Source organism: Cervus elaphus, chromosome 28, assembly GCF_910594005.1.
Source record: "Cervus elaphus chromosome 28, mCerEla1.1, whole genome shotgun sequence".
In the NCBI taxonomy this organism is placed as follows: domain Eukaryota; kingdom Metazoa; phylum Chordata; class Mammalia; order Artiodactyla; family Cervidae; genus Cervus; species Cervus elaphus.
This window is the reverse complement of record NC_057842.1, coordinates 34,728,683-34,754,276: the sequence shown is the minus strand read 5'-3', so window position 1 is coordinate 34,754,276 and position 25,594 is coordinate 34,728,683. Positions and strand designations below refer to the sequence as shown.

Below are 25,594 nucleotides of genomic sequence, written 5' to 3'. Positions count from 1 at the left end.
ACCCAGAAAAGTTCCTTTTCTTTCAAGTATCACAAAAATTTATTCAAAACTTGCATTTTACTGTATCACATATTTAAGTATTAAAATGCTTTAATTCTGTCACAACTTAAATTTTCTTCTTGTCAAAAAAGTTTCCAGAAGGAAAAAAAAAAAAAAATAGGTCTACCTTGAAAGGTCTTTTGCTTCCACACACCACTACACTTGGAGTTTAAACACTCAGTGTAAAAGATTCTATACATCATGTGTGTGTGTGCTCATTGATGTCTGACTCTTTGCGACTCCAAGGACTGTAGCCTGCCAGGCTCCTCCATCCATGGAATTTTCCAGGCAAGAATACTGGAGTGGGTTACCATTTCCTGTTCCAGGGGATCTTCCCAACCCAGGCATCGAACCCGCGTCTCCTACAGCTCCTGCATTGAAGACTGACTCTTCACCACTGAGCTACCTGGGACTCACTTTATATATCATAATTTCCTTTCCAAAAAGTAAAATCTAAAAAAAAAAAAAAAAACTTTTAGAGAATACCTAATTAAAAATGCCACAAAACTATAAAAACAAATGTAAAGAAATTAACCTAGAAATCAGACTAATCATTTACCTGGGAGGAGAAAACAGGGGGAATATGGGCAAGATCATATAGCTATTTAGGTATACGTCAATAGCCCAATTTTGGGGAACTCTCTTGGTGGTACAGTGCTTAAGACTTTGTCTTCCAAACCAAGGGCTGTTGGTTTGATCCCTGGTTGGGGAACTAAGATCCCACATGCCTCGTGGCCAAAAAAGCAAAACATAAAACAGAAGCAATACTGTAACAAATTCAATAAAGATTTTTTAAATGGTCCACATAAAAAAAAAATTTTTTTTAATTTGGCTTTTGTTTAGGTGGTAAATTTAGAGGTACTTATTTTTTAACTATTAAAATGAAATTAAAACTAATAAAACTAGTAATTACATAAATAAAAGCAGGCTTTGCAACGTTAAGAGTATATAAAACACCATGAATTATTATGAATCAAATGAGCACAGAAAATAAAGTTTTTTAAAAATTTATATAGAGATTCAATTTAGGAAGTATAGGCTTATGCTTCAATGTTCCCTCACTCTTACTGCACAAATATATTTACATCATTTTTAAAAGACAAGAAAGTTACTTTCTCAATTACTATACTCTTATCGCCAATCTCTCCCAATTATTTTTTTCCCCCACAATGAGCTTTAAAATTTGTAAGTTTTTTTTTAAGTGCCTATAAGACTTCTGCAGAAACATTCAGTATCACCATGCAATCTTTCCTGGTTCCTCCGTTATTAATTCACTCATCCAATCATCCATTCAATCAGTTTATCTAAGAACTGCTCTGAGCAAGGTGCTATACTAGGTAATAATACTGTAAGGAATAAAGAGGATATAAACATGAGTTATTGGATCAGCGGAGCTTGCAATTTAGTTTAGGCAGATACATTTCTAAACACAATAAAATGAGATAGATAACAATAGGGGTACATGCAAAAGTGTTTATCGTAAGAAAGAGAGGGCTGCACAGAAGACGTAAATTGAAACAGCACTTTAATGGGGACACAGGTTAGTAAGGAGGGCATTCCTACAAAAAGTGAGGAGGCTTAAAATAGAACAATAGCTTGTTCAAATAGCTGCAGGCAGCTGTGCAGGGCCAGGGCACAGGATACAAAGGAATGTGATAAGAGACAAGCTGGAGAAGCAGGACCTAAAAAAGCAAACTAGGAGATCTCGGCTTTCGCCTGTCAGTCTTCTTTCCAAAAAGGGCTGCCCCGTACAAAGACAGAAACCAACTCCAACACAGGACTTCGTAATTTTCTGTGCCATGGACTTTTTCTGGCAGGTGGCTGAAGCTGACTGATCTGTTTTTATGTTTTTAATATCATAAAATACACAGGATGCCAAGTAATTTTTATAGACACTCCACTCCTAAGGTAGGGAAGCATAACTGTGGGCTATGTACAGTATCTTTCTTCTGGAAAGTAAAAGAAGGAAGGAGAGGGGAAAGAGTAACTTTACCATGGAGAAACTTGACGAATACTTCACTTCAGCCAGGTGGTCCAGGTTAACAACACTGGTAAGTCATGCTGATAGGTATGTACACCCTGTATGTGGTGAAAATGGTACTCTACCTCTCTGATCTTCCTCTCAAAAACACATCAACCAGCCTCACCATGAGAAAAACATTAGGCAAGTCCCAACTGTGGACGTTCTGTAAGAAACGGTCACAACCAAGGGGGCCAAAGGAGACATGACTATTAAATGTAACCCGGTGTCCTGGAAAAAATCCTGGAAAAGAAAAGGAACACCAGGGAAAACAAAAAAATGGGTTTTGCTTACAACAAAGTACCAACATTGGTACAACTGTTGTGATAAATGTACCATACTTGTGTAGGCTATGTCAACAGGGGAAACCAGGTGTGGGGTATACAGGAGCTCTCTTTATTATAGTAAATAAGTAAGTGTTAGTCGCTCAGTCGTGCCCGACTCTTTGCGACCCACAGACTGCAGCCCACCATGCTCCTCTGCCCGTATATTTGCACTAATTCTGTAAATTCAGAACTGTTTTAAAATAAAACTTAAAAGAATGAGAAACATATATTAGAAATTATACCAAAACAAATATTAAAAAAACCCACAAATTTATGTTGTAATATTTCTGCTTTATTTCATTTTTCTTTTCTGTTCTTCTTTATTAATGCATTAAATAACAATATTTACAGGCAGCTTAATTGCATGATTTCAAGTGGTTTGAATATGAATAGTATTTCAAGCTGCTGCAACTGTTCTATATGAAATTATCTAAGACTGCTACGGTGACAGGAATCATACAACTGAGGAAAGGCTAACTCTCATTCAGAGTTTAGTAAAAATAAAGATCTTTAACATTTTTCCTATCCAAGTTCAAAGGGCACTGAACTCTATCCATGGGCTGTAAGAATCATCTTCAAAAGGAAAATAAGTACTAACACTAAATGGACACTGTGTTGCAAGATCTCTAACAGTCATTATATACATATTTCATCTTAGGAAAATCCTCATAACAAACCCATACCACAGATAAGGCAGCTTAAAGAAGTTTGTATAAGGTCATATATACCAAAAACGGATTCAGACTATAGTCTGACCCCAAATGAAGATTCTGACAAGGCACCTCTAAAAACACTTTCTAGATCATCATAGTGGAATTTTTGAGGAAATATCTACTGATTATTCTGTAATTCACCAAAGCTCCTAGTATACAACTTTCTGTTCAGGCAATCAGCCTAAAAGGAAGATGTAACACTTCCTAGAGCTCCGTTTAGACTAACAATGATGATCAGCAGCAGCAACGGTAGCTAAACCAAAGGAAAAGGGTAGATACAGAAGCTCCCCACTCTTGCACAAATCTGAAAAGTAAATTTTTATCTCCTCTTTCCAACTCTAAACACACACACTTTGTTAATATCCTTCTGGGTGTACGTGTGTGTGCGCGCACATGTGTATGTCAACCTATATAGGCTTTTTGAGCAAATCTGCCAACATGTGAAATATCTAGGCCATATTTTATTCAGTTTGTGGTAGTTTCTTACTTTATACAAGTTAAGTATTATTAATACTATTATCTTAGAACTAGAGGTGCTCAAACTACAATGATCTATCCTCTAAGGTTGATTTTCAAATGAATGTGTAGGCAAACTTAAAGCAGACTTGCTAAAAATAGTTTGTTTTTAATAATTCATCTATTTCCATCTTAAAATTTCGTAGTTGATAAATACTACTCTCTGAAACGCATATCCATGTTATACTACAGCCCCCCCCAACATGCCAACCTACCAGAGAATTATAACTAAAGAGGTCCAAATCTGAACCGTCAGTCTGTCACTTAGCAGCTATGTCATATTTGACAAATTACTATAAATCACGTTAGGGTTGTATTTCAAGTCCCTAGGTTTTGTAAGTTGGTAATCACTAGCAGTTGATAACAATCAGAGATCCTTATTATGTAAGGATTGAAAGAAAAAATGCTTGAATAGCACTGAGCAAAATGTCAAACATTCATGCAATTTACTTAATTTCGGGTTTTCCTTTTAAGCTGTAAAATTTTCCTTTAGCAATGTTCACAGAGGGCCTTTGCTGAACATTATTTCTCTGATAGTTTTAGCCGATTCTTTAAATAACAAGAGATTTGTTTTAGCAAAGGATTTATCTTTCTTTGGAGGAAGCCAAAATCATCTCCATTTAAGGACACATAAGCAGCTGCTGCAAAAGATTTTAGTTACCCATAAGAAAGTGAAGCAGGCTGAGTTCACTTTGCTGTAAGCATTTTAAAAATTAAAAATAACAAGTAGCTTCTCCAGAATTACAGTCGAGATTTAAGAATCAGAATTTGGAGGAGTGGTGATTTTAAGTTAATCTAATATATAAACAAAAAAAATTGGGGAAAAAAAACAAACAGGAAAACAATGCCTGGTTTGTCAAAGGAATTCTTTTCTGTTCTCAGAAGTTCAAAAGATCATTTCATTTACTAAAATTTCATTTACATAGTAAATTTCAGGAAAACAACTACTGCATTAAATGAGGCACACCCTTTTAGAAATACTACTTAAATTTCCAAACACATGCACATCTACCATCAATAAAGTATCATTAACTAGGATGTCACTGATCAGTTATGTGGGATTACATCTTTTTGGCTAGAAAGTTACTCCTGATACTGTCAGCTTACTGGAATTTTAGTAAGATTTTATGGCAATTTACTGCAGCTGGTTAAAAAACCTAAATACTTAAATTTGAAAACAACAACTTTTCTTGGGGTGATATCTATCAGTTTAAATAATGAGAATTAATGTTCATAAATACATTGTTATTTTTAGAGCACTAATTGAGAAAACAAAAGTGAACTAAATACATTTCTTAGTTATTACTTTAACTACAAGATAAAGCTAATTTTTTAAAACCAAAGATTTCTCATTCTGGTTTTCTCACACATACTCTCTCCCCCATATACAAATAGGTATGAGAAAAGAAGAAAATAAGTCAGGAAAAAATATGTTACAAAATATGTTACAAGCTAACATTATGAAGCTTCAGTATAGCAACAACAACTCAATGAAAGCCGTTTGGCTTAAGTCAGTATTACTATTCTCACTCTATTAAAATTCCTATTACTTTAACAATTTTAGTTCTTTAACATTATCACCCTCAGATTATAATTACTTCTGAGCCTGAAGATGCACGAACCTTTAAAAAAGAGCTTTCTACCACTTTCTATCACTTCGAACTGACTTTTTCACTTATCTCCCATATGCTTTTTAAAGTTAAAAACAAAAAAATGAGGCACAAAGTGTTAATGACCTTTCTATACCTAAGGTTAAGATAAACGACATTCTAAAATGTTTGGCTGTGATAAGACTATGGCTAACCAATCATAACTTCAGAATTCCTGTGTGACATCATAAGACCTCCCTAGAACACTTTTTCTCCTCCACCTACTTCAATTGTTCCCATAACTCTGGTAACAGTCAGAAAACTTTCCAGCTAAACGTCGGATAACACTTCATGTAACTCACAGTATTCTACATTGTGATCATCACAACAGCCAAGGTAAGAAACAGATTAAGCTGATTATGGCACTTTCTATAACTCAAACTTACTGAACTTTTAAAAAAGTTAATCATATTTTATAAATTTCAGTTCAAATTTAAATAATAAAATGTCTGACATAAAGCTTAATTTCTAAATAAATGTTTATCTAATCAGTGATAGTAAGAATAAGACAAGTTAGAAATTATAAAGGTAGCATTCATCTTTGATGGTGGTTACTGGTTTGTCATTTTAACTTTCACTTTTATTTTGCTGTTCAAAAGTAAATTTCTGCCAATTAAAATCTTTCAATTATGTTACCATGTTTGGTACTAGTGGTGATTTGATTTCTCTATGCAAAAATAATGGTTTCATTTTGCTATGTGTTACTCTGCTGAGAAGTAGGGTGGGACTGGACTGTCTACTTACATCCAGAATACTATGAACAGTTGTGTGATGGTACAAAATATACATTACTGGCATGACTACTCCAATATTATTCTGATTCTCTATAGTGAATATTAACAAAGTAGAGTTTAAGAAATATATCACAAACTACTTTTACAAAGTCTAGTCTACTTCTATTAAAAAGAAAGTTTTCAATAAATTGATTTATATTAAATTCAATATTAAATCATAAACTAAAACTTTGGACATTTCAAAACACCAGTCAAAAATATGTAAAATTCTAAAGTTACAGAACACTAATTTCTTTATTTTAAAAATAACTGCCATATGCTTGTTATTTTGGTAGTACAAATATTCCTAAGAATCTCATTTGAGTGAATCTGATAAAATGAATGTTTATTCTGCCTATTAATGAATATATTTTTATTAAGTTACTGTCCTCCAGTGTTTCCTCTCTGGCATTTAGAAGGTGGGGAGGAGTATGAAAAAGAAAATGCACAGGAATGGAGATGCCATCATAAATTTTATAACTTCTGCTTATATTCTTTTCCACTCTCGATCCTTAATTTAATATACAAAATGTGTTTTCATTCTTAACTTCTAGTCAGGGCATAAAGGATACTACATTGATTTTATTTCATTAGTTTTTATATATGCCAAAATAAAATTTAATTCTAGAATTCTAAATTCTTAAGACAAATGTTAACTCTACTGCTTTTAAGAGATAAGAACTTTGTATAATTCCATAAGCAGCTTTCCTTAAGGCATCTAAAAGCATGCCTTTCTAATTTTTGTCAAGTGCCTCTAAGTATTCTTATATTCATAAAACATTTTTCCTTTGATATTACACAAGAGTCACTCAGTGTAGGTGTTTTATTTGAGCAGATTTGTACATTTTTACTCAAATATCCATCAAATTACATTCTCACACTTCAAATGAGGTGTTCATGAGTTCTTTTATAATACCAGAATTTCACATTACATAATTGCTCCACAAAGTTGTTACTTTCTAGAAACAGCAGAAATTCTATTAAAGTTATCCTTCATGTGTCCGGATTAACAGAAATTACATAGTTTAGTGACTGTTATCCAAATTTCAAACATGGTGTCAAACCATTATGTCCTAACTAGTTCATCTCTTTCGTAAGGTGAAATTTAAATACTGTCTTTGTTTCATGCAGTTTAAAACGAAGTGCTAAGAAAAAGTCTGATGAAATAAAGTAGAAGAAATGTGAAATATGTTTAGATTGTGAAAAACTGAGTGAGTTTTAAAAACACATGTAAGAGCTAGAGTACTTGACTCAACTAAGCAGAGTTGTGTCACTATCATCTCCTAAAACTCAAACATCAAAATTATTTTAACAGTATTCCAGTGGACATAAAGGAAAATAATGTTCCAGAAAAATTCCATTTGGTTACATATTATTTCTTAATCTCACTAATTAATTGCAGATAGAAGAATATTTGAATGAACAAAACAGTTCCCCCAAAGAATTTTAATATACTAGGTAAAATATTTCTTATGTAACGTATTAACATTTTAAGTAAAAATTAGAGTATCTAAATTAGCCTGTATATTTCTTACCAATCCTAGAAACATTTAATTAAAACTTCCTTCTTCTTTAACAATTTTCTAAATGTACCATCCACAAATATTTCATTTGATCCTCTTAATTCCCAAATGTTTGACACTCCATCTCTATTTTACAGTTTAGGAAACAGATGCAAAAAGGTGAACTGCCCAAGGTCAGAAAGTTAGGAAATGGTGGCGCCTTGGCAAGAGCCAAGATTTTAAGACTCTACACCACGCACACATCTCATCCACTGATCAACGGCTTAAAAATAAATCACGACACTGGCAAAACAAAATGAACTGAAAGTCCTCAAATACTATATGGCACTCCAAAAGGCAAAGTTAGGGGATACAACTTCTATTTTAATTTAAAACCACTCCATTTCATTTAAAGTTAAATTTATGCCTGAGGCATGATGTCCTTAATCGCCTTTATAATATTCTCCTGAACATTTTAAAGGCCAGGAATATAATACCTATATATACTTATCTTGCTTCCAAGATTAAGCAAAACATCTTGGAAGACAAAATTCAAAATAACTGCATAGACCTTAAAGAACAGTAACATGCACAATCAGTTTCTTTTTGTTTCATTGCTAAAATACTCATGTCTTTAATCTATTTAGCTTTGATATCTAAAATGCAGGTTAATTTCTCCTCAAAACTTTCCCAAAAACTGTGTTTGGTTACACATTTATATTGTTTCTTAATCTCACTAATTAATTAGAGATAGAATATTTGCATAAACAGAAACCACACTTGCATATTTTATTCCAGCTCCATATTCAATTCTTAGCTTTCCTCGGTTTCATTTCTGACTTCCTCACATCATACCATTTAAAATATTCAAGCCTATTTGTTCTGCAGTGCTTGAACAGAGGAATCTTGCTTTATTTATGCTATGAAAAATTACTTTCATCCATAAGTGTGAATTAACACAGTACTGATCATACCAGCAAAGAAGAAAATCTCAAGGTTAGAAATCAAGTAAGTGATGCACCTAAATGAGATATGTATCTTTTTGAACATTTTCAGAAATAGTCCATCAGTGTTCTTACCCTACATAATTCTGAAGCATGCAGCACCAAATAAACACAACAAAATGAGGCCTGGGCGTACAGCTCCATCCCAGTATACTTGTAGTCAACTGAGGACCTCTAGTGCTTTGTATAATGCATTTCACCTACAGGTTTTTCCAAGAAAGGGTGGAGAGAGGGGACCAACTTACTCATTAGTGGGGGTACATTTAACTGGCATTCATTTTCCTTAAAACTTCCTCCCCACATGCTTTTCCCCTCAAAGAAGTATCTGAAGGTTAAAGAGTATTTTAATTGCAAATAAATTAATTTTAACATAACGAACAGATACTAAAGACAAGCCTACAGATTGGCAACAGCAATCTGCCAATTTCAAAGAGAAAAATCTCTATGCTGCTGTTTAATGAAGTTCCCTAAAGGCAGGGCTTTGAACCAAGGGAGACATTTCATTATGAGATCAATCTAGGGGTTGAGGATATGCTGATTTTTATGTTTACACAATTCTTTTCATAACCAGGCAGAAGCAGTTTGACGATTCTTTCAAATAGCCAGTGTGGACCAACAAAGTTCTGGAAAATTGCTGTCACAAAATAACTTCTAATACAACTTCCAAGTTTATTAGCACTAGGCAATCTCAAAAGGAAAGAGATCCAACCAAAGTGAACTTGTGGATGCCAGCAGATTGATGACAAATCTAAAGATGAACTGTCCTGATTTAATTCAACAACAACAGCAGCAACAAAGATGCATACACAATCGCTTCTGGATTATGTGCAAAAATGACTGCAGAGCAGGGGAAAAATAAAACCCTCCAATAATCCTAATACAGACAAATCCTGTAACTCAAACCTATAGAGAATTCTAATGTTCTGAATCAATTTAATGGGAAAAATTTTTCAAAAAATTATCAGACTATAGTCTTAGATGTGTATTACTTGAAGTTACTCACAAAATATCCCCATGTTTACTAAAAGCATAAACAAGCAGACAAAAATTAAAGGGAAGCAAAATCCTGAATACCACAAAGAATCTAAAGGACTCATGGTTTCAGCAGAGGGAGTAGTGAAAAAAATTGAAGTTCAATAAATTCTGCAAAGCACTGAAGTGCTTAAATTACAGGTAGGAATTACTGTTCAGCATTTACAACATCAAAGTATCAGTGGTAAGCAAAACCTAATGCAGACACCAAAAAGTTTTCAAAGGTCTGTTGAGGTTCCTTTTGCACAAGAATGCATCTGATGTTACTTTAAGAAACAGAACTCACTACAAAGTGAGAACTGCTGCATGAGCTGACAGGTCTCTTTCATCCAAAGTGTTGCCTAACATGACACATGGTATCCGCTGAAGGATTCGAGTTGTAGTTTGTTCTCTCTTTCTTCCACCAATACTGCTGCATTCACAGCGTGGCTCTAAGAAATGCAAGCAAAAAAGACTGCAGGAGTTCTAAGCTCACAGGATGATTGTGTGCACAGAGGAGGAAAAAGAAAAAAACACCTGGCCACCATGCCATGAATTATGATGGAGTGAAGGTCATAGACAACTTTAAAAATAGGACTGTGCTGTGCCCACACACAGTTTTTCAATTCTCAACTTACAACCGGAAGCCCCATCTGGTAGGAACAAATTCTGGCTTAATTACGATCATATAGATTTTGGAAGTTCAGCAGAATTAGGACTCAACACATTTCAGACCATACCACTGTCAAATAGAACTGGGCCCCAAATCCTGCGCACACAAAGCCTAACATTTCAGCATGTAAACAGGATGTGTTCTGGTTTTAGCACAAGGTTATACAGTTACTACTTAGAATTGTAACGTATTTCTAATTTTGACAACAAACAAGACAGTATTCTTGGTTGTCTCCTTTATACTCAATTTGTCTCCAGGAACTTTTCCGACAATAGTTGGCTGAAGTATTATGAGATCATCTTTTAAGTCTGTCCGTTATTATTCATCATCAGATAGCTCACCTCTTTAGGACAAACCTCTTTGTATTTCACAAACACCAAATACCCACTTGTATAAAGCTCAGTTCAGGTAAATTCTGTTAGTCACTAACAATAGTTTATTTAAGTTTTAATTTCTAAAGTAAATATTCTAAGCCTCACTTTCCTCATCTGTAAAGAGACTTGAGAAGAATGTTGGAGATTATGTTTATCAAATTCTATGACCTAAATGGTTCATCTGTTAACCAAAGTACTATCTTTGATCATTAATAATTTTCTAAAAATATTAAAGTAAATCATAATAAATAAATCACTGTTCAGCGTCACTGATTTATTCAAATGGTACTCATTTTGCATTTAAGCACTAGAATACAAAGTAAACCCGCGAGTTTTTATACTCGTGAACAGGAAGTCTAGCAGGGGGCAGAAGCATGCAAATCAGCCTGCTAGCCGCATCTTGATACAGGTAGCACCAGAGCCCTGCTAAAACCCAACGGAGGCAATAACCAATTCTGCCTTAATGAGTAATGGAAGGTTTCGTTAGGAAGTGATATTTAAACTGGACCCAAAGGATTAACTGAAGTTTGCCTGGCAAAGAATCAAAGGTAGAGGCAGGGGGAGGGGAGACATTCCAGGCAGAGCCAGAACAACATGTGCAAAAGACAATCATAAAAGGGAATGAAGTATTTATGGAAAGGTGACACGTTTCATGTGACTAAAGTACCGCTCATCAGTGTCAGGGGAGGGGACAGACTTCATGATGAACTGGCTTGCTCTTCCTTTTCCATGTTCTATCTCACAATAACTTTAAAATTCAGGCCTCGTATGCCATTTAAATCCTAAAACTTCATTAAAATTAAGTTCAGATAGGAACTACCGATGCTAATTCTTTACAGTCTTCTAGGTTGTACTCTGTTACATAAAAAGACTAGTCAAGTTTATATAAAAAAGTAATAATCTTCTCTACAATTGCCCAACAGTAGAAACCGATAATAAGCAAATATAAGCTGAAACAATTTAAAGAACTTTTTTCTCAAAGAACAAAAGAAAAACCCTTTATTTCTTTATTTGGATCTCCTCACTCAGGCTAGTACTATGAAGAAGACCACAGTGTCTTCAGCCAATAGAGCCAAGCTGAAGTGCTGAAACTATCCAACCAACCACAGTATATCACGTGGTGTCTGCAACAGTAAATGAGTTCTAACCTAATCTAAAGATCAGGCCTAAAGATCCTTTCTCATTCTTCCAGTTCTTCCCTCTGCTGTTTTCAGCACTAGTCTCTCTTGCAAAATAGAGCTGAAGGCTGAGATGGGTCTTCACGAAATGTACAGCCACTAGGGAGAAAATGAAATCAGGCAGCTGGGCTAAGGCAGTCGTATCCTGATCAGCAGAGGTACATCAAGAAATGTTAACAGTTATTATCTCTGGCAGTTAATTATGACTATTTTTTAAATTTCATTTTTAATTTGTCTTATTTCAAAATTTACATAGAAGTATCCTGATTGACAACAAATATTGCCAAATGTTAATAACTATTACCTCTGGGCACTCAACTTACAGCTAATTTTTAATCTACTGAATATACCTAATTGTCTACAATGATGTACTGTTTTAAGTTTTGTTTTGTTTATTAATCAGCACAGATAATTGATCAAGCAGCAAATAATTAATTAATTAGGCAGAACAGCTTGTGGGAGCTCTGAAAGCAAATGCAAACACTGTTCTTAAGTATAGGCCCTTTGCAGATGGCAACTATGTGTGTTAGACAGTGAGATAATGATAATTTTATTACTATGCCTTCTGAGTCTGACAATCTTTAGTACTTAATATCATCCTGTTAAAATGCTACTTAAAATAGTATATTCTATAAAGCTATAAAATCGTCAAAACAAATGAGAAACATTTGAATCTATAGTTCTGGTAAAACACTTCTCTTTGAACTATTTTATTTTGGAGTAAAGTCAACATCTGTAGAATAATTTATTGCATGCATTTCTTTTTATAAAGTTTGCTCTGGAGCTACTTATATAGTGATGCACAGAACAACTGTGCTCACAGAGAAATAGTCTTAATGAAATAACACATAAGAACTTTGGCCCAAGGGAACAGCCCAAGACAAGCTGCATCCTAACCAAACTATACTTCCAGTCATTTTGAGAGGAGGCCAAGACTGAAGTTACTATACCCCAAATATACAATATCATGGTCCCAGCACCAAAAAAGACACAGATGGAGCAACACACACAGACTATAGAGGTATCTGATGTTGTAAATACCAATCAGGTTGAGGAAGAGGGATTAACACAAAACAGTGTTTTACCTGTTCAGAGAATATGATCCTGTGATCCTAAACCATTTACTCTTTACATTCCAGGCTCCCTAAACCTATGATCCTAAACCATTTACTCTTTACATTCCAGGCTCCCTAAACCTATAATCCTAAACCATTTACTCTTTACATTCCAGGCTCCCTAAACCTATGATCCTAAACCATTTACTCTTTACATTCCAGGCTCCCTAAAAGAAGACGCACTTGGCTGGCAGCTTTTTATCTTTCTCTTGAGCATTTGAAACTCCAGGCTCCCTGCCTTCCTGGCACCATGGATAAAGTCCAGTACCTCACTCGCTCTGCTATAAGAAGAGCTTCAACCATTGAAATGCCTCAACAAGCACGTCAAAATCTCCAGAACCTATTCATCAATTTCTGTCTCATCTTAATATGTCTCTTGCTGATCTGCATCATCGTGATGCTTCTCTGAAGTTCTGCTGCAATCTCCAGTGCTGCCACTTACCACCATCAGCTGAAAATCTGTCATCCCATGAAGAAGGGGAAACAATACTATATGAGACCACTTCCTAAGTAGAAGAATTTCTTTGTGAAAAAGTCGAGATTTGGAACAGAGCAAATTGTTAGCAAACGTATTCATCTGCTGGATGTTGTAAACATAAGAAGGGCTTTATTTTCAAAAATTAACTTTAAAGTGACTATAATGTAAGTGTGCATAATGTAACTGCTAATTTTCTAAACAGACCTTAAGTTTCCATCCCAAATCTTTATTAAGGATGAACTAGGAGTTTAGTTTTGAAACTGCACTGCCAATAAGTTCACTTCATATATAAAGCATCAGCTTCATTCACTCTTTGGGATAAATATAATTTATATTGTACTGTAAAAGCCTCTTGGATGGTTTATTGAGTATTTTTCAGGTCTTCACCAAGTATATCAAAATAATTATTCAAGTGAAATATCACTTGAAATAGCCCTCCTATCTGTTATCTTGTTTATCATCATACAGAAGTCTCCATAGTAACTCTCAGACCCTACACTCTAAAACAGAAATTATACTTTTTCTACAATACCCTAATATTTTAAGTTTATGAGAATCGAGTAAAACCAAGCAAGACCATACCCTTAGATAAATAAAACAACTAATTTTCTCAAAGAATTACAAAATTTTAATATGTGCAGGTAAACCATAAATCTGTTCTCACCAGGACTTTATCATCAATAGACAAGAACTGTTGGTTAATTTAACATCTGACAGCATGATTAGCCATAACTAATAGAATAGTACCTAATCTTCATTTAAAGCACTATAGCTAATTACCTGAGTTAGAGCACATAATGCCACTGGAATCATAAAATTTTAAGATTAGAATGATTTTACAGGTTGTATTCTATTTTAATCTCACACTCATTGTAGGCAAGCAAAAGAATAAAAGAAAAAATATTACTTCAAGCATTAGAAAATAAAAATTTTAACTCTCTCTCCAAAATCAACAAATTCTTAAATTTTGAAGTAAAATTTTTATCCCACTACTGTTCATGATAGGGTATAGTTATTTTCCTTTATCTATCAACCAGGTCGTAAACACCTATGTGGTAAGCCACTCGCTACACTAACCAGCAACACTAATCTACAATGATTTTCTTGCTGAATACATTTCAAATTTCTCTTCATTTAAAAATATCTTCCAATTACTCATAGAACAATAGAAGTAAAAATTGGTCATTTAAAAGTATCTTCAAACAACTCATAAAACAGAAACAAAACCTGGTGTGGAAAATATATTCACCAAAATCTGGTACATTGACTTACTTTAACATTAAGTCTGAAACAGTTTACATCTATATTACATAATTCAACAATTTTAACTACAGTTAAAGACATACTACCGATACAGTAATTATTAAAGGAGCAGACAAAGAATATGTAATTTACTACAAAATTTGCCAAAACATGGCAAAAAAAAAATTGGAAAAGTCATTCTTAACTATGGCTTGTAACACAAATGCTACTAACAAAATAGTGGAAGAAATATTACTGTTTTTTTTTAATCCCTGAGAGGTACTGGAGATAGAAAGGGGGATAATGTCGGTTTACTGTTAGAATCTGCGAACAGAGGTTTCATACTGAGAGAGGGATTTCTTAAGTGAAGGCTCATCTATGGGTCGGATATCCCTAATATCAACCAGAAGAACTTATAAACCAGAAGTAATTAATGCATTCACTTAACTGGTGTCAATAATTACCCAGGCAAAAAGTAACCAAGTTCTATAATTAATTAGCTGCAATGATCCTAAAAACAAGTGGAAATTTTGAAATAATAGGTTCTAGCCTTTTCATTATGTTGTTCACTACAAACATCAACTTTAAATCATAACCTGTGAGGTTATGGAGCTTTTCCAAAGTCAAACAGAAATAAAGAATTGTTTTGTTTTTCATTCTGCCTTTAAGAGAAATTAAAACCTTATACTTAAGGATTACAGAATACTGTAACTCAGATTATATTGTAAAATAAATACTCTTAAAATGGAACTTATTTATTCTGTTTATCATAATCTGTAAAGAGTAAGATACAATGAATTATGTATTTAAAAAACTTATATACCAAATGCTCAAATACTTTTACTGTAGAATAAATTCTAACCTTACTTTACAGGGAACCAAAATGGAACTATTTTTTAAATGTTTAATGTTGCCTTTTATATTATTTGGTTCAAAATGTTTATTTAATTCAAATCACCTACATTAAAATGAACCTTCTTGAACTCAGTGAAATTGCTCATGATTGATACAACCATAAAACAATCTACCTATAAGCAGTTTTGATTTTGTAAGCTGTTTTCAGTAACTTTCCCCAAATAAGATCAAGATTTCCTAGTAGAGACACAAGAGGGCAGACATACATAAAACAATGAATTTCCTACTAGCTAGAAATTATTTATCCTTTGATTATTTTTGAGTCTTCTAGCATAGTGAGAAAACAGTAAAATTTCAAAACAATTTGCTCTTCTAAGTAACAGCACACTTTAAAATGTCTAAAGATTATATGCCAATACTAGATAGAAAAGATGACAGCTTGGAAAAAGTCAAACACATTAATAATTTTATTCATTAAAACATATGACAAAAATAAATTATACGCATTTTAGTTACCTAGTGAATGTCATAATGTCATAGTCGATCTGTTGAGAGTGTCTCAGTATTCACATCTTTCAATACAGTTATGTAAAATTATCTTAAACAGTAAAAAAGAAAAAACAGGGTGCAAAAAAAAAACGAGAAAACTCTTTTCAGAGAATGTAATAGAATACATAAAATGCTCTCACATTAAAAATAAACCATTCTTATGTCATGTTAAGACAAAAACCAAGTCATTTAAGTCGTTCTACTAAAAATTTATATTTTTCATTTACACAGGAGAAATCTTCCAGTAAAATATGTTGAAACCATTAGGTGTCAATATCCTGGATGATCAAGCCCCTCCTTGTTTAAAACAAGCACAAGATTTTATCTTCCTCTTTTTAATGACTGCAACCCAGAACTCAGAAACATCCTACAGAATATAAGAGAAGAGAAGAGCTACTTTGTCAATAGAGAGACCACTCCTTCACTTCTGTCTGGAAGATCCACTGTGAGCTTACAGGGATTCAATGGATCGTGTTGTGTGTAGAAATATGCATCCTCCATTTCCTTCCCACCCCTCTCCCCATCCCCAAAAGAGAAATGCAAAAGGGGCTTAGAACGGGACACAGTCTTTCCAGAGAAGCCAGGAGTCTGCTGTTTGTTTTCCTCTTATGTCACAGGTTTTGTAGGGTCAGACAGCTTTAGGCGAAGGTGGGAAGAGAGCCGCTAATGTAGAGCAGGGGAAAGAACCAAAGACTACGGTGGACATTGCACATGGAGACCTACATCCTAACCAACTGAGGCCGCCCATGCTTCTCTTCATTCACAAGGGGAAATGCTTCAGAGTTCTACACCACCTGTATTCTAGCTAACTTAGTAAGGAGCTATGAGAAACAAGGAACCCCACGCAAATAAGACTGAGGCTGGCTCGGTAAATGCTCAGGACTGAGTTCTAAGAGGAGAAACACTTCCATGCCGCAATACTAATCTTCTGAGGGAGTAAAAGGAGGAAGGAGGCTCTGAGCATCAAATGAGATAAAACATTCTGACAGCTACAAAAGTTCTAGATAAACTTATGGTGATGTTAGATTGTGACTCTCAGCCAAATCCCTTTTCTTAGCTGTAAAATGTTTTGTTTTTTCTTCACAGTGACAAACAGTTGTCATGGAACAACACATTCTCACAATTTATCAATGGGATAATTATTATTAAGGCTCTTCCCTTTATACAAAAATTAGACTAAAAAGAAGTCAATGTTTTAAAGAGACCTAAGAAACAAGAAAGATGAGAACTTTAAAGATATTTGGAAGCTCCAAGGAGAAGGTATTTAAGAAAATTTTTTTTTCTGTAGTAGTCCAGGAGAATTAGAAGAGAAGTTGTCAAACATTTCAATTAAAGTATCTAGGTTTTCTTTACCTGGTTTCACCTTTCTACTATGAAACTTAAAAGCACTATAAAGAGATCATCCCAAAGAAGGTTAACCAAAAAGTAGGACTTTCCAAGCAGATGCAAATTTTGTCCCTTTTCGCCTTCTTCCTCTACTATGTGCCAAGAAGATTTTAAAATAAGTTTGCTCCACAAAGCACCTCCAAGCTCCCTACCCTCTCTCTGCATCGCTTCAAGGTTGGGGAAAACTTTGATTATCGAAGAGGATCCTCCCAACAGAATGGAAGGAGTGAAATTAGTACTTCTTCTTTGAAATTCACTCAGTTTTCTCAGTTACCTCTCTACGGCACCTACTTCAGGTTGGAGCAGAACATTCAGTCCCCTCCCGCAACCATCCCAGATTATTCCAGTTCTGTGTAAAGACAACAGCTGGAGAAACAACCACCCAATCCCTGTTCTTCTATAACCACAAGCACTTGAGAACTAAAATGTGACAGTATTTGATAAATTAGGTTTCCTGTCTTTCAACCGCTTGAATAGATAAATCACAATAAATCTGGTTAAACTGCTCTTTTATGATTTGTAATTCACACATCATGATACATCTGTTTGGTTATGCAGTTTAAATATATATAATCAAGATGGTAAGAACTGTGTTCAAAACAAGAGCAAAGAAAGTGCAGAGGAGGTGTTAAGGGCTCTCCCATGAGGAGCACGTTAGGTTATGTGTATGTTTTGGGGCTGCACTCAGATTTATGAGGTTACTAGATAAGTGATTTCCTCATTCTTTCATAGGATATATTCCTTTAATCTTTGTTATTTTTTATTAGCAATTGTAATTATTAGTAATTTTAAGTTTTTACTCCAGGGAAATTTTGCAATTTTCGACGAAATCACTTTGTTTCAGAAAACTCTGGTAATAAGAAAAAAAATGGATGACAGGATTTACGAAAAATTCTATAGACAATTGGTTTCCCAGTTAAAACGAGCTGCAGACAATTACCTTGGAACAGAAGACATTTTCAGATAAAGAAATTTACACATTTACATGTGACATTAGGAAGTACACACTTTTCTTTTTATGTAATATTATCATACAGTACTTTCCTTAAAATGATTAATAAATCTTGAAACCCAATTTTTTAAAAAAGCGCATCTGTTTTATAAACCTGAATACATACCAACCACTGCCAAAGCTTTAGCAATGACTTTATTTCCACCTCCTCATTTTATAGATGGCAGAAGCTGTGAAGAAACATATATACAGCGAACAAATATGTGAGAAGGTACTCAACACCACTAATCATCCGGGAAAGTCAAATCAAAATCACAATGAGCTATCGCCTCATACCTATTAGAATGGCTATTATGAGAAAGACAAGAAATAACAAGTGTTGGTAAGAATGCAGAGGGAAAAAAAAACCTTATGTATGTTGGTGGGAAAGTAAACTGGCACAGCCTCTATGGAAAACAGCATGGAGGTTCCTCAGAAAGATTAAAAAGAGAGCTACCCTATGGTCCAGCAACTCCATTTCTGGGTATTTATCTGAAGAAAATGAAAACACAAACTTGAAAAGATATATATGCAACCTTATGTTCAGCTTTACAACAGCCAAGACATGAAAGCAACCTAAGTATCCATCAATAGATGAATGAAAAAAGAAAATGTGCTCGCTCTCTCTATACACACACACACACACACACACACAACACACACTGGAATATTCACATAAAAAGAAGGAAATCTTGCCATTTGTGGAAACATGAATGGATCCTGACAGCATTATGCCAAGTGAAATTAGTCAAACAGAGAAAGACAAATTATGTTTTTTAAAAAAGCAAACAAAAAAATTATACTCATATAAAGAGAACAGACTGATGGTTGCCAGTGGCACAGGCTGGAGGGTGAGTAAAATGGACGAGATGATCAAAAGGTATAAACCCTAAGTTATAAATAAATCACAGGGATATAACATTCAGCATAGCTAATAATACCGTATTGCATATTTGAAAGTTACTAAGAGTCGATATTACAAGGGAAAAAAATTTGTAGCTAAGTATGGTGATGGACGTTAATTGAACTTATTGTGGTAATCATTTTATAACATACACAAATATTGAATCATTACGTTACATACCTGAAACTAATATGTTATATGTCAATGACATCTCAATTTAGGGGAAAAAGGAAAGAAAGAAAAACTCAGGCCCAGAGATAATAAGTATTAAGTGACAGAGAATCATCCAGATTCTGAATCTGATAAAACCAGAAACAAATCCAAGCCTTCATTCAAGTTAATGTTGTATTACATCATGCCAGCTCCTGTGTTTCTGTTTCTAGTTTCTTTGGACTGAATATTTTTTGCTGTGTTTATAAACATCGTGATGCTGGGAAAGACTGAAGGCAAAACAAGAAGCGGGTGGCAGAGGATGAAACGGTTAGACAGCATCACTGACTCAATGGACGTGAGTTTGAGCAAACTCCGGGAGACAGTGAAGAACAGGGGAGCCTGGAGTGCTACAGTCCATGGATCGCAGAGTCGGACACAACTGAGCAACTGAACAGCGGCAAAACAAATGAGAAGAAAAACGACAAGTCAGGTACAAGGTTTCAAGTTTTCCATGTGAATAAGTCTCAAACATTTTAAAAGTTTTGTTTACCAACACAATACTTGAAGAGTTTGATAACATCCATGCTTATGACTGTGCAGGGGAAAGGAAAAGGAAAGCCGTCACGGTCAAATGCTCCCTTCGAGCGTGCTATGCGCAGAGCAGCCGCTGGGGGGCGGCAGACACTAGACTCCGGCCTTACCTGCGCGGGTGCTTCCCGTTCTTGCCGAAACTCGTCCGCCTGCGGCTGCTGCCAAGGAGCTAGACTGTAAGAGTCCTCTGTGGCTCTACCTTCCAAGGGGTTTGTCCGCAGCTGCTCCGTCAGCCACATCTGCGTCCTCACAGAAGGCTGGATGGGAACGCCGCCTACCGCTTGCTGACCAAGCATTAAATATTTCGGCGATTCAAAAGCCTCTGAGCTTGTCATAATAGGCTTGCTTTCAGGTAAGGCACTGTACGTCATGTCTAAGGCCTGTCTCCTAAGAGTGGAGGAAGAAGCTCTAAAGTCCTCTTTGCTACAGCTCTCAAATTTATATTTGCTGTCCAGAGTTGACGGTCGTTTTTTGTTTATCTCCTTATCCTCTAGCTCAAGCATCTCCATGCTGTCGTGTAAACAGCTAGGCCCAGTGGTCCTCAGCTGTGCTGTTAATGCCTTGTCTCTCCCTGTCCTTTCCAAACCTCTCCTCGATGCTTCTGTGCGCACCACGCCACCCTGGCTACAGTTCTCTGGGACGGTGAGTTTGGATAAAGATGACCATTTCCGGAGGGGCCGGAAGTCCTTCATGTCCAGTGAAGAGTCCTGCTCCCCCCTACTATGATTTCCCAATGCTTGCATGAGGCTTATACTCCATTTTGAGCCATCTGATGTCAGTGATTCCCTATGTTTGGAAACTGAAGCACTGGAGTTAGACGGCATGACATGGGCAGTAGGAAGAGTAACCAATGACCGACTAGGCTTAAAAGATAATGTGCCACTTGAAGTTGAATGATCTGGAAAGAAAAGAGAATGCCAAATTAGTTGTAATTAACAGGGAGAAAAAAAAAAAAGAGGCAAAATGTAAAATGCCAAAGCAAAAATCTGAATATGGTTTCCCAGCACAAGTTTTTCAGAAGCACTTCATCAACATGAGAGACTTACTACTTATCACTGTTACTATTATTATTAGTCATCTGAAACAAATCAAACCTACTTCCATACATTTTCTAAAAATGGATACATAACAAAATATATGCTCATTTGCAATCTACTTACAGATAAAAATGACTGGAAAACAGGTATATATTCATGCTATTTAACCAAAATACTATGCCTTAAAAGAAAAAACCATCTCCCCATTGAAAGGTTTTATTTATGATAAATCATTGAAGCCTCAGACACAACTTCTAGCTTTACTTAAAAAATGGTATCTCTTAGTGTCTTTCCTCAACTGTGCAAATCTAGGCCCAATCTGAACACTGTAGTACCTCTCCACACTCGAAATTAAATCAGAAGTATGGGTAAAGGTGCTCCTGCAGTAATGGAAAACAATCAGAAAGGGTTCTAAGCAATGTATTTGCAGATAGAGAGTAATTCTCAGTCTCCCTTGATAGCATCCTCAATGATCTATTTTCCCAAGCTAGAACACCTGGAGTCTACTTTGATTCCCATCTTTCTCTGCACATTTACTAAATTCCCAGGTTGTAAATTTTTACTTCCAAAATGACTGCACAGTTATTGCCATAGATCAGACCTTCACATAATACTATCCCCAAATAGGAACTGCTGTAGTAGGCAATATGGAAGCCCAAAGGGTAAATAAGGGCCTCTACACTCAATGAACTTACTATCAAATGCCAAACCGCCATCAAATATGCCTAAGTAAAATCAAAGATTATCATTTTATCACATGATATACAGAAAGGTGATAGCAATTTGAAGTGTAGGGGTGGGTGGTGAAATGTAACTTTTACAGTTTGTTCTCTATGTCTTTCCATAATGTTTGACTCAGTGTATATTTAAATATTACTTGTGAGTTTTGATATTGTTTTAAATAAATAAAGTAACAGGAAAAGAAATGCTGAGGAAATCATAAGAAGATTCAGATGAGAAAGAGCCAGGCAAACTATTTTAAAAATATAATTCCAAGAGGTCTCTGCACAGAATTTATTCACCTGGAGATGGAAGGGGGAAAATATTACAGATGAAAGAATACGAGAAAAAGTATCACAAAATATCACTGTAATTTACCATATTATAGGTTCCCACCAGCTTCTACAGAACCCTTTGATACTCAAGAAAAATTCCCATATTATAAAGCCAACCTCCCAAAATAAATTTTAGACCTTAAATTCACAACATACCCTGCAACTGTGATACAGACATTCAGAAGCACCTGCACAGACTTCAGTTTGGAAGTGAGTCACATGAGAAAATGGGCTCTGCAAGGAGCTACCATTTCTGGCAACAGCAGACATATTAGCCTCCAATGACAACAGCAGAGGTGGCCAGATCAAGTGCTGGCAGAAAGGGGGCAGCAGCTGGGCAGCATCGGTCGGTTCGTCCAGTGGGGCAGGAGAATGTCTGTTCCCAGAGGCGGCTGAGGCGTATTACCTGGAAGCTTAACCCTAAGCCTGGTTCTCCAACGCTCCTCAGAAATTTTGAGTTAACGAAACATCCTTAAATAAATCCCTCCTGTTCTCAATCATTCAGTCAGCTTCTTCTGCTGATTAAGAACAGTAACTGATCCAAGTATGAAGCCAGGAAAATTTCAATTTTTTAATTGAATCAAGTTTTAATTTAATCAAGTTTTTTAAAAACATTTCAATAAAATGTTTTTAAAAAGAATATTTCTTTTTTTAAAAAAGATGCTAAACTCACTAAACAGTAAAAGTGCATTCCCTATTATACACATAAAACTATTAATGACTGCTAATATCCTATGAAGATAGAACATAAAACTGTTACAGCCTTTGGAAGAAGACGGGTAATATATATACATCAATATTTAAAATATGCAAACATACAGGTGAATATATAAATACACACATATCCACGGGCAGATAAATGATCTGGAGGAATATGTGGTAGTGGTTTAGTCGCTCAGTCGTGTCCGACTCTTGCAACCCCATGGACTGTAGCCCACCAGGCCCCTCTGTCCATGGGATTTCCCAGGCAAGAATACTGGAGTGGGTTACCATTTTCTTCTCCAAGGGATCTTTGACCCAGAAATTGAAGCCAGGTCTTCTGCACTGCAGGCAGATTCTTTACTGACTGAGCTACAAGGGAAGCTATGTATATAAGTACATGCATATTCATGGACACATAAATGATCTGGAGGAATATACTCAAAACTTAATAAACACAGGTAGAAAGGAGAGAAAAGGAGAAGGATGCTTTCACATTCTACTTTACACAATGTCTTATTTTAATTTCTTTCCAAAGAGCATAAATTTACCATTTGGCCAAACTTCTGCAAAGATGTTTTATTGTGTCACCTCAAAGAGTCTGAAATATCAAAGAACATCGCTTCTCAAGTATGAATTATATATGAGGTGACTGTCTCACGTTCCATGCCACAGCTGAAACTTCTGAGACCAGCTGAAACTTGACCAGTCCTGGATGCTACTTCTATATGAAAATGTGCTAACTTCCTGTCTACCTTTGCCAGTTCGATATTTCCAAACTGCATAGAAAATCAACAATTGGTGATAAAAAACAATTCTACGCCACACTAGTATTTACTCCTACAAATCTAAAAGCTACTATAATATATCCTGTTCATAGAACATTCAGTTCAGTTCAGTTCAGTCGCTCAGTCGTGTCCGACTCCTTGAGACCCCATGAATCGTAGCACGGCAGGCCTCCCTGTCCATCACCAACTCCCAGAGTTTACTCAAACTCATGTCCATTGAGTCGGTGATGATGCCACTATTGAACATTACATTAAGGATAGAATTTACTCCAAAACTCACTTACATCTAAAGTTCTCAAATTTCAGCACAAAACACAGTTACCTGGTATCTGAGAGATTCTCACTCAGAGTAGAGAAGGTCCAGGAAACATCACTTTTTAATAAGTGATTCTGCTATTCTATTCAGTACAATGTCATTCCACCTGTGACTGATTTCAGTTCTGAAATCTTCAATTACAAGATTAAATATCTCAAGTCCGACCATCAGCAGTATCTGAGGTTAATTGTAAAAACTGATTTACTGTGACATTCAGAATTTATTCTGTGAAAACTCAGAATTAAAGTTTACTCCATCCACACATATATGCACATACATACACATGCACACACAACATAAATTAATGAACAAAGAATTAAACATTTGACAGTATAGATACCTGAAAGAAACAACCATTCTTCGAGGTAAATCGAAAAATAACTTATTTTGCCTAATGAAACACAATCAATTAGAGGTAAGTGCAATGCATTTCCTAATGTGCTTTATTATACTACCTAATTGTAGCCACAAATCTCAAAGGCAAGTTATTATGATGGCATCCAGCAGTCTAAGTTAGAACGGTGAAATCTGAAACCAGCAGAAGGTAGTCCTTTTAAAAGCCAGAGGACAGGGTTTATAGTATTCACAGAGAACACAGAAAAGCTAATGATTGCAGACAGATTTCAGCTTATAGGGGAAAAATAGAAGAGGACCTGCTGTAACCTGATAATGCAAGTGAATTATATTTAAGACAACAAAAGTTCTGAATTCTGAACAAAATCATTGTCTTGTTCTTCTTGTCTGGCAATTCATGCCAGATTGATTCTATCTTCTCTTACATGTAGGGACAGTCTCTCTGTTCTTTCTTATAGTAAACAGGAATTAAATTTTTTAAAAAACCACACCTTCCAGATCTATAGTATAATAAGAAATCATAAATGGTTACAATTAAAAAAATAATCAGGAAACTGTATAAACATATCAAAATATTCTGATTTTAAAAATAACAGCTTATATTTTCATTAAATATAAAACATAGTATTTTACATTTTAAAGAAAAATATTAAGCCTAACCCAAAGGCAATAATTAAGTTTTATAGAACACCATGACTTTTTCCCGTTCTTGCTAATGCCGTGATGATGTATCATGAGGAAAAAAAAAAAAATTTAAGCCACATTTAACTCTCCCCACTTTTTTAAACAAATGAACATTTTTCTAAGTATTCCTTATATTTTTATGTAAATATTTTAAAAACATTCTTAACTATACTCTGGTAGGTAAAGAGCTATATAAAGAAACTCAATAATATTCAACCAAACAATCTTCTAGCAGTGTATAATGTACAAGGAACTGTGCTAGGCAGAAAAGACTATGCAAATCTATCATTCACAATAAAATATGAAAATAGCCCTCCTCGGGGTTTACAATTTCGCCATTACACATACACAGCTGCAGGACAGGACTAAAGCTTATCATAAGGAAACTACAAAACACCAGACAGCATGAAGTGTGCTGGAGAGAAAAGGCAGATTATTCATACAGGAAGTCTCAGAATGATAGCCAACTTCTCTATAGCAATAATGGAATCCAGAGCACAGTGAAATATCTCCAAAAAGTTAAGAGTAAATAATTGGCACCCAAGAACTGTTTGGAGCACTAAGCTAGCTTCCAAGATTGCAGACAAAATATATAATCCTGCAAAAGAAAAACCGAGCT

The 25,594-nt window shown here is 35.2% G+C and overlaps 2 protein-coding genes across 5 annotated transcripts in view; one reads left to right on the top strand and one right to left on the bottom strand.

Annotated features, from left to right (window-relative positions):
- CEP85L (centrosomal protein 85 like) overlaps positions 1-25,594 on the bottom strand; it is a 141,913-nt gene that overhangs the window by 62,944 nt on the left and 53,375 nt on the right. For both annotated transcript variants that reach the window (XM_043890510.1, XM_043890509.1), the window contains exon 3: positions 20,153-20,940. In XM_043890510.1, the coding sequence (XP_043746445.1) occupies positions 20,153-20,866 (714 nt within the window). In that variant the 5' untranslated portion in view covers positions 20,867-20,940. The remainder of the gene's footprint in view (positions 1-20,152; positions 20,941-25,594) is intronic.
- On the top strand, positions 1,953-17,910 carry PLN (phospholamban). Of its 3 annotated transcripts, XR_006338459.1 has the most exons (3): positions 5,510-5,599; positions 13,056-13,535; positions 16,249-17,910. XR_006338459.1 is itself a non-coding variant. In XM_043890512.1 (2 exons), the coding sequence occupies exon 2, from the start codon at positions 13,144-13,146 to the stop codon at positions 13,300-13,302; it is 159 nt and encodes a 52-aa protein (XP_043746447.1). In that variant the 5' UTR covers positions 1,953-2,090; positions 13,056-13,143; the 3' UTR covers positions 13,303-15,600. The 3 variants fall into 3 exon arrangements, 2 of the variants coding, with proteins under 2 accessions (XP_043746447.1, XP_043746446.1); XM_043890512.1 differs by lacking the exons at positions 5,510-5,599; positions 16,249-17,910 and adding an exon at positions 1,953-2,090 and having other exon boundaries at positions 13,056-15,600; XM_043890511.1 differs by lacking the exon at positions 16,249-17,910 and having other exon boundaries at positions 5,470-5,599; positions 13,056-15,600.

Bases quoted from the DNA above. Each gene is read 5' to 3' on its own strand.
- PLN (XM_043890512.1), top strand. From the start codon at position 13,144: ATGGATAAAGTCCAGTACCTCACTCGCTCTGCTATAAGAAGAGCTTCA.